This window comes from Rattus norvegicus, chromosome X (genome assembly GCF_036323735.1).
Source record: "Rattus norvegicus strain BN/NHsdMcwi chromosome X, GRCr8, whole genome shotgun sequence".
Lineage (NCBI taxonomy): Eukaryota > Metazoa > Chordata > Mammalia > Rodentia > Muridae > Rattus > Rattus norvegicus.
The window spans coordinates 143777143-143790354 of NC_086039.1; the positions used below are offsets into that span (position 1 = coordinate 143777143).

A 13212-nucleotide genomic window follows, 5' to 3' on the forward strand; every position below is an offset into this window, starting at 1 on the left:
CTTCCTGCTAGTACGCACTACTAGATGTTGGTTAGCCTTCCCTCCCAAATTTATATGTTGAAGTCTAGCCCTCACTATGATATGATGAAGAGATTTGGGGGAGACTGATTAGGTGATGTGGACCGAACGATGAGAGAATGATTAGAACTGTTCAACTACAGATAAGAGCCGGTGCCTCTTTCCAAGTGTCTACCTCACATGCTACTCAAGAGGCCAAAGCCAGGCATGATGGTACATATCTGTGGTTCCCAACACTGAGAAGGTGGAGACATGGGATTCAGGAGTTTGACATCAGCCTGGACTATGTGCATCCTTGACTCAATCAATCAGTCAGTATCAATCAGATACTGATGACCTATTGGCTTCATATGAAGATTGATCTTACATGTATATCTTCCATCTCAAGAACAGAGCTTGTACCTTATAATTCTCTATAATTCCCTTAACAGGACATGAGCATCCAAATAAAAGCTTAGGACTCACATAACATTTTCAGATAAGAAGCCTAAGCTAGTAGGCATAGTGGCAAATACCTACAGTCCTAGTTACTTGAGAGGGTGTGTGTGTGGGGGGGGGAGTGAATCAACCTTCAAATGTTAGCCCTTGCCTTGTTCAATACAAGGACTCCTGCTTTGGTAAGTGGACTTCTAGAAATTCTCCTGTCTCAGCCTCCAATCTCCCAATAGGGACGACTGCACTGAGAATATGGACTCTTGGTTGGTTGGTTGATGGTTGGTTGGTTGGTTGGTTGGTTGGTTGGTTGGTTTTGAAACAGCATTCCTCTGTGTAGCCCTGGCTATCCTGGAACTTGGTTTGTAGACCAGGCTGGCCTCCAACTCAGAGATCTGCATGCCTCCTAAATGCTGGAATTAAAGGCATGTGACTCCACACCTGGCTGGATTACAAACTCTTGAACTACCACATCTGATTGTGGGTTCTGAGGATCTGAATTCAGGCACTAATCAAGTGCTTTTGTCCACTGAGCCATTTCCCCAGCCTGTTTTCCTTAAAAATGAAAGGAGAATGAGCTGAAGAAAATTAAATTGTGTACTATACTACAGACAACTTAATCCACATTGCCAAAGCAAATTAATCGTGAAGCTTGAAGAACATCCCCACTGCTCACACAACAGGTATACCTTATATAATCTTTCTCCCCAGCTGTTATTTATTTGTGACAGTTCCCTACTGGCTTCTGCTCCCTGGTGAGCTACAGGATTACTGCAAAACTGTTACTTTTTCTTTACAACAGTAAATAGAATGAAACTTGAGACTAACCAGAAATATATTTCTGGGGATTTCCTTGATTATTCAACTCAAAACTCATCCTGAAATAAAATAATATTTATAAATATCGCCTTAAATTTTTTAGCCCAAGAATTTCTCTCCATATATGTATGTATGTTTATTTATATATTGGGGCTATTACAATAAAAATAATCATTAGTGTGCTTGTTATTTGGAATTATATTGCTTAAAAGGATCTTTCTATTTACTGCCTATGAACGAAGATATGTATAGAATGAGATGTGAAAAGGGTGCAAATGAATGTTGAAAACATGGACAAATATATGGAACATGGAGATCTGAGCAGTTATAGAAATCCAAATAGAATCCACGAACTTGGTGATACTCCAGAGAGGAAACCAGCAAGTGTTGACGCTAACCTGGCAGAAACATCAATACTTCCTGGCTCCCCCACTGGGTGCATCAATTTACTACTGGAGGCAGGTTGATCTTCTGCAAGTGACAAACAGAATGCTGTCAACAATATGAAAAGAAATGACTCATTATTGGGAAGCATGGTTGTGGAAGCATTGAAAATGTATCATTTCAATTAGTACCAGATACAGACTCAATCAACTCCAATGTTGATTAGCTTACTGACCTTGGGAAAGTAATTTTCTTTCAATGTCACTATCACATAGCACCTTCAAACAAGGTTGAGATTTATTTCACATCAAAACTGCAAATCATTCATAAACTGCATTTCCTCTACCCCATGCTCTTATTTTTGGATATTTGAGACAGGGTCTCCAATGGCCTAGGCTATCCTAGAACTCAGTGTACAGTTCAAGTTGGGCTTGTTATACTCCAATCACTGGGTTTGTAGGCATACACCACCATACCTGACCTGTTCTACCTTTTTGCTACCTTATATTCTTAGTACTAAGTTCTAAGAATTATCCTGAATTCAAATAAATTATACTTACCACAGTGAGTAAAATGACATAAAGCAGATGGGCACAGTAGCACATATATATAATCACATCACTTGAGAAGCTACAGCAGGAAGATTCGGTGTTCAAGGTCAGCTTGGGCTAAATAATGAGTGCAGGTCAATCTGAGCTATAAAGACAAGCGTGTCTCAAAAAGCAACAAAGGCAATACAAAGCTCTGCCAGAGCTAACACTGTATCTTTAGTCTTCAAAGTAGATTTGATGTGTTTGTTAGTTGAATTAGTAAAGGTGTTATCAACTGTAATTAACAAAAAGCAAGCAAATATACTCCTAATTTTAAAAGCTGAAGACAGTGTATTAACTACAGCTTTATGAAATACCAAGGAAAGGGAATGGTTTAAAGGTTCTCTTTCTGATGAATAGAAAAAAAGTTTCAGTAAAGGGCAAACTTTTTCTGGCCACATAGTGGGGTGCATAATTGTTTTCTTTTTCTCTCATACGAAATACTGTGGTGGTTTGAATATGCTTGGCCCATGGGCACTATTAGATGTGGCCTTGTTGAAGGAAGGGTGCCACCGTGCAGGCAGGCTTTGAGGTCTTCTTTAGTCCTTAAGCTCCACCCAGTGCAGATGAGTCCCTCTTCCTGGCTGCATGCAAGAGACTGTCTCCTCCTGGCTGTCTTCAGATCAAAACATAGAACTCTCAGCTCCTTCTCCAGCATCATGCCTGCTGAGAAGCTAGCATGCTTCCCACCATAATAATAGACTGAACCTCTGAAACTGTAAGCCAGCCCCAATTAAATGTTGACCTTATAAGAGTTGCCATAGTCATGGTGTCTCTTCACAGCAATGAAATCCAAACTAATTTACATACTATCCAATGAAAAGGATATTCTTTTCCTCTGCTATATGTTTTTTTAAAAGCTTACTCTAAAACAGAGAGGCCTCTTAGTGGCTGCTTTTTCAACTGATAATTAGACTCACCTTGTGCTATTAATTCAGTTCAAAACAATTCACAAGTACTTACTGAACATCTACAGTTTACCTGTGCTAGTGTAAAATCAGTCAAGAACACTGTTTTAATGTCTTAAAGAATATATTGGTGAAGAGGACTGGACTAGGAAGTTAGTGTCATATTAATAATTTAACATATAGTGGAGTAGAGTTGCCTAAGAAACAAATGACACCTGCTTGAAACAGGTAGACCTCTTCAACCCTCCCATATTCTACTGTAAGTATAGGGCATGGCATCAATGATAGTCTGTACATTAAAAATACAAATCAACTTCCTAAACCAGATATTATTAGTCTAAAGCCATTCCCAAACTGCATCTTTCATAATGAAGAAGACAGCCAAACTGGCAATCTATCCATATATTGCAGTAATTGAGGGGCTGTCTGCCAATGTGGATAGGGCATCCTGTGCCATATTTGCAGTGCTGAACACTCATTCATCATTAATCTGCAGTAGTATTAACATATGCTGCAGCTGTACTAATATATTTGCTTTATGATCACTTCTGATCTTCACTTACATCAGGAGAGAAAATAAATCTTAAGTGAGCAGAAATAAATTTGTGAAGCATACCCAATTATCTTGGAAAAGTCAGAACCTTCTTTCAGCCAACCAGAGAAAGCATCCCATCTCCGGGATTTCAGACATCAGAAGTTATCTGTTTTAAAGCACTACGCATGTACAGAAAACTCAAACATCAGGAAAAAATGTGTTTATTTTGCACCTTATATGTCTGCCCTCTTTGAAAGAACTGATCAACCATGGTTGATAAGCAATCAACCTTGACTTTTTCCATTCAACAAACCAGTATTTAAATTGGCAAATCAAGGTAATTCGTTAAGCACCGTAAAGACAAAGGGTTTCTTCCAGGAACTACTGGTCATACTGCCCCCGATAGGTGGTACAATACCCTTCTGGTCTCCACAGGCACATACATGGTACACAAACAGACACAGGTAAGATACCCATACCCATAAAAATAAAATTTAGTAAATATTAGAGAATAGTTAGTCTGACATACACTTTTAATTCCAGCACTCAGAAAACAGGTGGATCTGTATGATTTAAAAGTCAGCTTGGTCTACTTAGTAAGTTCCAGTCCACCCTGGGCTACATAGCAAGAACCTGTCTCAAAATAGAAAGAGAAAGAAGGAAAGGAGAGACCAGGACCAGACCAGACTGGACAATACTGGACTGGATTGGACCAGACATGTCTGGACTGGACCAGAGCAGAGCAGAGGCCTAAAGAGACAGCTCAGCTTTAAGAATACTTCCTGATCTGGAAATGGGCCTAACAGGTATCGTTTCTGCAAGCATTTGTATAGAAGCTCTGGAATAGATAATTTACACATAAGATTGTTTTACCATCGTAAAAATTAAAATAAATTTCTAGCCCACCCCTCCGACTGGTTTTTCAGAAGATTCAGGCTCAGTATCTATAGACAGACAAAAACATTCATACACTGAAAAATAAAAATAAATTCAAAAGTGAAGGATGAAAAAATTAGCAGTAACACAAAATCAACAAATAAGAAATGCTAACTGAAGGCATTTAGGAAGCACTCTCAGCTTTCAACTGTTTAAATCAATAAAGAAATACTTCTGGAGAAAAATCTGTCTCTATCTGTAAAGAGTTATGATGGTACATGCCTGTAATCTCAGCACTTGGGAGGCCCAGAAAGAAAGATTTTAGAAGTTTGAGAGTAGCCTAGAAGTACGTAGCTAATAGGCTAACCAGGGTTACCTCACAAGACTCTTTCAAAGAAAGGAGGGTGGAGGGTAGAAAAGAGACTTACCGATTTATCTTTTTCCCCCAAATTGCAGTAAAACACTTCTAAATAGGTTTCTTACTTTGCAAAAGTTTCAGCCTAGCAACTATTTTCAAAAGAACAATTTCCCAAGCATATCAAAGGTTATCAAATTGCAACCAAAATTTTATCTGGCATTAAAGCCACTGGAAAATAATAAATCATATAACCTATTTTTGGTATTCCGATAAATAGTAGTAAGTATATATAGCATTAATAGTAATTATCTAACATTAACTTATTCATGAGGACTAAGACTTCTGGGATACCACAAAGTTTACAAGTGCAGTAATCATGCCCTCTATGGCTATAGTTATGCATACAATAAAGCGTCTCAGGACAGACATTCTGTTGGCATTGCTCACAATACATTCTCCAAGATCTATCACACTGTCCAGTCGGTAGTAGGTGCTTAGTATTTGTTGAGTAAAACAATACTCCCAACACCATAAAAATAACTAAAGCACCTACAAAAGAATACATTATGGTCAGTATAGCTTCAGCATTTGATGTATATACTGTAATTCTTGGAGAACAGCTAATCCTTCACTCTCATGAACTAGAACTCCCCATTCTTTAATCACTCCAAACAATAACGGAATTTACTATAAATCACTGCTCATAAGTAAAGATTATCATCTATGTGAAAGATTTAAAAGCTGTATTTTCAACAGTTAATCATTAAACATCTACTAAGTACCAAGCATAGTGTTAAAAGCTACCCCCAATTAGGTTCAATCTAAAACAGCCTTTCTCTATTGGGGATTCTCCTCCAACTATGTGGGAAAATTTATCACACAGAACATATGCCCTAGGGATTAGGGTTTAACTTTTTCCCTGTGAAGAAATGCTAGTTTAGAAAGCCATACAAATTCATAAGTAATTACAATGAATGCAGTATGGTAAAAAGGTTGCTTTTAGGTAGGGCTCAGTTCAACTGTAGGAACCCACAAGTGTCAGAACTATCTGGTAGATGCCAACATGTATAAATCTGTTAAGAGATACGTGAATGCAAAAATATGGTAATGCATACATACAGACATACTTCAAAACCCAGTAACATAAAACCAGTATGTATGACACTCAGTAATATCAAGGCAAGTTTATTAGGGAAATGAAACAGAAAAAACACTGTAATAATACCCTTATAATTTCACAAGGAAGCCAAAAACCTTCTTGCTCCTGGAACAAAAAAGCAGTTACCTGAATTACTTTAATTAATTTTCTCTACACATACTGTTTTATTAAAGTGTCCTTTCTCTGGACTCAAAGTAATAAATTAACTACATGTTTCATTAATTTTTATTTTGCGTTTGTAGCCTTATTTAAAATTTTCATTCTTCTTGATGCAGCCTAAACCAGTCTCTCTGGTAAGACATTTTCTTTATAGAACAATACAGTTTGAGTTTTCCACAATACTGGTAAGCTTTATTATCAATGAACTGTCCATCAAATATCCCTCCAAAAAATTAAATTGACAGCACCTACTCAATACAATCACCTAATCTACTTTATTAGGGAATTTTATTTGAATCTTTAGCAAGAAATAATTTATTAAACTAAATGGGAGAAATTTATGACAGACTGTTAAGAAGCCTTTAATCCTATAGATTACAAAACTTAATACAAGACTATAAAATTCCTATAATCACTACAAATTTTAATAAAATACAGGATGACATCTAAGTCCATGACCTGGAAATTTAAATTTCAACTAGTTCAGATTTCCACTTAAATTTGCCTCTGAAGCAAAATAATTGAACAGGCAAAACTATTATTTCGCGTTTGTTGTTTTTATGGAGATGTTGACTAGGAACAAGTAGTGCTTTTAATACACCCCACAGGCCTAACTCCCAAAATGCTGTACTACCAAACCCTCTAATCTTCTAACTCAAACTGTCAAAATACTTGTCTGTAATCTCAGCATTAGCTAAGGCAGTGGGATGGAGAGAGTTCAAAGCAGACTAGATGATCTACAAAAAGAAATAAGTAACTAGGTTTTGTGGCACATGTCTTTGATCCCAGGACTCCAGAGGCAGAGGCTGGTGGTTCTCTGAATTCAAGGCCAACTTGGTCTACAGAGTGAGTTCCTGGCCAGCTGGAACTATATAGGAGATCCTGTCTCAATAACCAAAAACAGGGAGCTGGAGAGAGAGCACAGCAGTTAAGAGCACTGACTGCTCTTCCAGAGATCTTGAGGTCAATTCCCAGTAACCACATGGTGGCTCACAACCATTTGTAATAGGACCTGATGCCCTCTTCTGGTGTGTCTGAAGACAGCTACGGTATACTCCTATATATATATATAAATAGCTCTTTAAATGCAAACAGACGTGCAAAGCCTCACAAAGGCTGTCAAAAGGAAACAGATCCTGGCAATTGTAGAAAACACCTACAGCTCAGCACTTGGAAGGTGGACGCAAGTATCGGGAACTCAAGGTCACTGAGTTCAAGGTACCTGTACCATATGAGATACTGTCTTAAATTTTTTTAAAGTTGTAATTCATCAGAAATGACAATTATTAGTGGCAAAGATGTAATGCCATGGCTGTGTCTTTAGAAAGTACAATTAATCACTTTTCTTTTAGCTCAGAAAGAGAAGAGCTGGGAAAAAGAAATGACATTTTAAAAATGACTCAACAAACATCACTGAGCTATTCGGAAGATGATGTGATTCCTACAAGATTCTGACCTCCTATACCAGGTTTAAGACACAAAGAAATTGTCATTTTAACACGCTGTTCTCTACTGTTCAATGAACAGCAACTAGAACCAACACTACTATAATTTATGTAACAATTCAAAGTCAATTTCAGATGTACATGACCACCAAAACATCATAATTGATTTCAAAAGAATTCCTATCCCTATCTCTAAAATATTAAAACAATTGTAAGGATAACACAGCATTTGGACTACATCTCTGGGCCGTGTAAGTGTGAAGGTTTCAGTTAAATCTTTAATTTACTGATCTAGTGATTTAAATGTGTGCAGTACCAAAGAATGTACTCCTCGTGGATGACAATAGCACAGAATTTACCAATCTAAGAGATTAAAAATTTTCCCACCCCAGCCCCCAAATTTCAAGTCATTTTTAGCAACAGTGTTTGATAGCATATTCAGTGCAATGATGATTTGCAGTTTAATTCCTTTCTCTAGGCCTAGAGCTCAGAGAGAACTCCTAAGAACCTTCCAGCTTATGACACTGGAACAAATTCCTAGGACTTATCACAGTCAGGGTTGTGCAGTAGAATGTGAACAGCTGGACATCTTAGTTGAAACAATGAGGTCAAAGCTCCCTTTACTGTGAGCAAAAGTGAGTCTCTGCAGAAATCTTGGGAGAGATGCAAAGTACCAGCAGGCTGGCACCTCAACAACTGCTGCAAATTCCACTGCATGCCCTAGCTTTGTGGGCCAGCACTGCTTCATTTTTACAGATACAATGCAGATCATGCTTTGTAAAAGAAAGCCAAGTGGGAAGTGCTTTTGGATCAAAACCAGATGTTTAATTCCAAATGACCAAAGTCTTAAAAATGGGGATGTCAGCATCTTTATTTTATGAATTTACTATGACCTGGACACCAGTTCGTTTCTAACATATGAGTGTCATGGGAAAAGACTACCCTATGCTAAGCATTACAATTAGCTTTCATGTCACCTTTCCCTTTTTATCGCCCCAAAAACAACACTTCAAAATCACAAGAATCTATGTGAAACAGAACTAGGAGGTACAATGCTCTTTTACAGTCTCAGGCTGTAAATGTGAGAACAAATTGTAGTCACTTGCTTCCAAAAAGCATCCAACACAATTCAATTCCCATGGCTCTTGAGATCCTTGATGTGCACAAGCTTTGCAGCTCAATGCCACAGGTAATAATCACCTCCACCTTCCTTTGCATGTTTCTGAGTGAAATAAACATTTAGCAAAACCGTAACAGTATTATTATGCTGATGCTGCAAAAGGGGATTAAGTGTGATTTAGCAGGGAACATTTTTGAAAGTTTCAAATACGGGGGGGGGGGGATGACAGCAAATTGATCTGAACTACGAAAAAATATGTCACCAAAGATTTAATTAGAAATGACCCCACAAAGTTATCAAATTGTCAAGTTCTTAAATCTATCCTAAGACGGAAGGGGGAAGCACTCCGCATTCTTTCCCCTTAACAGGAGTGGGGGGGGCACCGAAATTTTATGATGAAGGCTTTCTTTAACATCCCTGGCAGAAATAAAGTCCTATTCCCTGACACCTCTTCTGGAAATTTGGTAAGTTACTACAAACAGCATATAAGTAAACTGCTCTACTTTGCTCAATTCTTAATGTACCCTCTGAGTAAACAGGTTAATCCAAAAAGTCAATAGCAGACAGAAATAGAGTCCCCCCATCTCCGTGCCAAAAATTATCACAGAGATGAAATTCCCTTTTCTGGGGTCTTGGAGGGGATTGAAAACGTGGCCCCAGGAGCTCAGCTACCGGATGGATTCCAAGTCTGGAACCAACGGAGCTCTGAGAGGCTTCAGCTCCAAGCTCTGCAAGGCTGGTGCAGCCTCCCGCTGTCGCTTGCTGGCCTCAGCCCACCGTGCCCTCGCTTTTTCTCTTGCCCTCAAGGTGAGCTTAGAGGCTGAGTCCTCAAAGTTTGCCTGGCCTCTGGTCAGCGGCCGCCCCACCGGGCCGAACCCGGGACGAGGCTGAACCCTGGTTTAGCCTCCAGCTCTCTCAGACCCCTAGCTCTTCTTTTGGGCCACAGTGACAGGTCTAGGTTTACCTCCACGTGCTCGTGGCTGAGGAAACAAAAGAAAGCTTCCTCCCCGATAATCCAACGCCATCTTCTACTAATTGGGAAACTGAGCCCCCCCCGCCCCAGGGAGCCCCCCGCCCCGAGTTCCGCGCGCCTGCCACTCCGAGGCGATCCCCAGTCAGGAGGCAGAGTTCTTCAGAGCCCCGGGGAGCCTTGGCTGAAATGTCCTGGAGCAGGGGTGGGACAGCCAAGAACCCCACCTGCCTCCCCACCCAGGCCACCCGGAGTGCCGGGTTTCCGTTAAAAAGCAGAGGAGGGAGAAGAGGGGCTGGCGCGTCCCACTCGTCCCCTCGCACGGGTACTGGGAAGGAGCGGCGGGGGCCAGGGAACCGGCCACCGGGGTACGCGTGGAGCCGCAGCAAGTGTACTCACCAAACGATTGAGGGTCCGGCGGAACATCGCGTCCGAGGCTGCGGGGTGCCAGGCTGGGCTCCACTGGGCTGTCTGGGAAGGCGCCGTCCACAAAACACACTGCGGCGTGGGCCCGCGGCGCAAAGCGGACAGCTAGCTCGCCTGCCCCGCCGCCAGCCCGCCGCCTGCCCTCCTCGCCTCTGCGCGCCCCCGCCCCCGGCCGCCCAACCGCCCGCCCGCCCCCGCGCGCCGCCCCGCCCCGCCTTCCCCCGCGACCCGCCCCCAGCCCCGGCCTGCCCGGCTCGGGGGCGGCGGCCCCGTTGCTCCCCTTATCTGGCCTCAGCACCGCCCGGCACTCCCGCTGCAGCCCGCCTAGAAGCGAGCCGGGCGCGCGGGGGAGGGTTGGTGGAGCGGCCGCGGCTCTCCCTGCGGGGGGGGGGGCGCTCCAGACTCCCCGTTAGCGCCCGCCTCAGCACCCCGCGCCTCACACTCGTCCTGCCGCTAAGCCCCCCGCCCGACTCCCCACTCGCTAGCTCCAGCGGACGCCCCTCTCGGGCGTCCCCACGCCTCGCCTGACACTACTCCCAGGGGTCTGTGAGAAGCCACGCTCTCCCTCACCCCGGCCCTAACTCGTCCGTGGCACCGCTTCACTGGCAGTCCTTCCTCGGCCCCGCGCTTTCCGACCAGCACTTCTGGCTGAGAAGAGCCTTGGCGTGGCCTGCCTCAAGGCTGCTGGACGCGCCCGCTTCCTGCCCGGGAGTGGCCGCTCCCTGAGGGAAGACTCCGGACTAGCCAGGGACTGAGGAGACCCTGGCGCGGGCGGGCGCGGCAAGGCGCGGGCGGTGGGAGTAGTTACAAAAGCCGCCCCCTCCTAGGCTACAGACGGGAGACGCTCCCCTCTCGGGTCCCACCTAAGCCGTCTTCACCTCGTAGTTTGGGTTTGGGTTGGGGCTTTTTGGGTTTGCGTTTTCTTTCGTCTGTCTACCCCGCCTAAGCCCTCTTACTTCCACTTTCTCTAGGAGGTTGTAAAGTCGGGCTTTGTGTCGTTGGTGCTGCGAAGCGGGGCGGGATTTCCCTGCCACCCTCTCCTTGATCGCCCGCCCTTTTCCACGCTCCCAGTGCAACCTGGGAGTTGTAGTCCATCGGTTCTCTTGGGCTGTTACTGTGGGCTGGGAGCTCCCCCACATGCCCGACACGGGTCTGCTCACTGTGTTGCTGAGACTGTTTGGCTAAACCAGGGTTCCCACCCACCAGCTGCGTGTGGAAATCAGAAACACTGGGTAGATTCTTAGTTGTGGGAAATGTGATGAGGAGGATAAATTACGTAAAGCCCCGAGTGCTGAAAAACTTTCCCAGAACTCAACATTTACGCCACATGAAATCCTGCATGCCCTCAATTTGCTAACTTAACAATTATAATACACAAAAGTTTAAAACGTAAAAATGAAAGCTTGCTCAAGTAGTCCCTTGAGCCCGGACAGTTCTCTACGCTCTCACCCTTTTTTTCCACCATCCTCTGAGGAGGCCCGCCCTAGGCTGTGAGCTGAGAACTTTCCAATTCTTCTATAAACACATTAAAGAAGTAGGTAAAGGCAGTTCTGTACAGAGAGGCCTGTTCTCTCGCCAGCCTAGAAAGGTTGGGTTCAGCTAGTCTCTTGACCTAATGTGAACTCCTGAAGGGATTTTAATGTGAGGAGGCTAGGGCACTCCTCATTTTACCCTCGAAGGATAGTTTGATCTCAACAAACATTTACTGCATTTTTTTTTTCTAGAAGCTGGAAACAGCAATGTGTTTTAAAAGACCTCCCCAGTAGGCTGGCCGAAGTGAAGTTACAAGCTACAAACATGTAAAACCTACATGTTAGAATGTAATGATTTCTAATGCTAAAGGAAACAGGGGAGAGGGCAATGTCTTTGCAAAGGATCCTGGGAAACTCTCCGGAAAACCATGAAATTTTCATTGGGCCAAACTTATAAACAGAGCTGCTGGAGAATAATGCAAGCCTGGACATGTGGGAAGGCTTCGGAGGAGCCCAGGGAACAAAGTCCTGGGGAGAGAAGGAGAGGTCAGTTGGAAAGTACAGTGCAGCCTAAGAAAAGGAACACAGCCACTCTGTCAAGCAGGAACCAGGACACCTGTGGGCGGGGCATTACAAATGAAAGCTAACCCCTAAGCATTCATAGAAACAAGCTATGAAGTTTGACCCTGTTTCTGTGGTCAAGGAGGAGCCCAAGCACAATAAAGTGCAAATGCAAGAGACTTAAATTAGTTCCTGAATGGCTCTAACTGCCTAGAGGTAAAGTCCACCATTTCTTCTTTCCCTGCTATGACTTTCTGCCCACACTTAAGGTGTGTGGAAGGATTTGTAAGAACTCTTAACATTTGTATTAATTAGATAGTAGGATACTTAATCGACAACATGTATAATACTGTGCTCTCTACTCCAAGGAATTGCTTTTAAGTGAAGTTGTTTTTTCCTGACTTGTACTGAACACAGAAATTCATTTACTGGTTATTAGTTGACTTTTATGTGACAGACACTATTCTTAATACTAAAATGGGGAAGTGAAGGGAGTTATTACCACTCAGTAATGTGCCTGACAGAAATAAAGATATTCTCAGGAGACATTTGTGTCTCTCAGTCTGACTATACATCACAGTTTTGAAACAATGGATCCCAAAGGAATGGAAATTTACAGGGGAATCCCCTAGTTGGTGATGAAAAAACTCCCTGCCAGAAAGGGAAATTTGTCCAGAGAAGAGATTCTACACATTTCTAACGATTTGTCAGACCATCTTACAATATGAAACTAAAATCCAGATGATAATGTGGCTAGGTCAATGCTAGGTGGGACCACACTTTGCCTGAGAGTGTTTTGATGTGCATGTCCTTTGGGGAGAAGTATTGAATGAGCTGCCACTGGATTTCTTTGTCCTTTATCAATGTGACCACATTGCCTAAATCTTTTTCTGCTCTACACTTTTAACTTGGCTCTTGTAACTCTTATTGACGATGGGCGGCCACCTCTGCCTTGAGTCGCAGGTTGTAACCCCAAGATT

General features: G+C 42.8%; 1 protein-coding gene and 2 non-coding genes across 8 annotated transcripts in view; 1 reads left to right on the forward strand and 2 right to left on the reverse strand.

Annotated features, from left to right (window-relative positions):
* The window catches only part of Atp11c (ATPase phospholipid transporting 11C), a 187645-nt gene extending 176380 nt beyond the window's left edge, over nucleotides 1-11265 (reverse strand). Inside the window, exons 1-2 of one of the 6 annotated variants that reach the window (XM_039100444.2) lie at nucleotides 11156-11265; nucleotides 10173-10271 (exon numbers count right to left, since the gene is read on the reverse strand). In XM_039100444.2, coding sequence (XP_038956372.1) covers nucleotides 10173-10199 — 27 coding nt within the window. In that variant the 5' untranslated portion in view covers nucleotides 10200-10271; nucleotides 11156-11265. The other 5 variants (XM_039100447.2, XM_039100445.2, XM_039100446.2 and 2 more) reach the window with 5 other exon arrangements.
* Mir3589 (microRNA 3589) lies at nucleotides 1615-1726 on the forward strand. Its single transcript, NR_037387.1, has one exon. It is a non-coding gene; the product is annotated as a microRNA 3589 (primary transcript).
* Nucleotides 1637-1703, reverse strand: Mir505 (microRNA 505). The gene has a single exon (NR_032140.1). It is a non-coding gene; the product is annotated as a microRNA 505 (primary transcript).
* Nucleotides 11266-13212: the final 1947 nt, after the last annotated feature.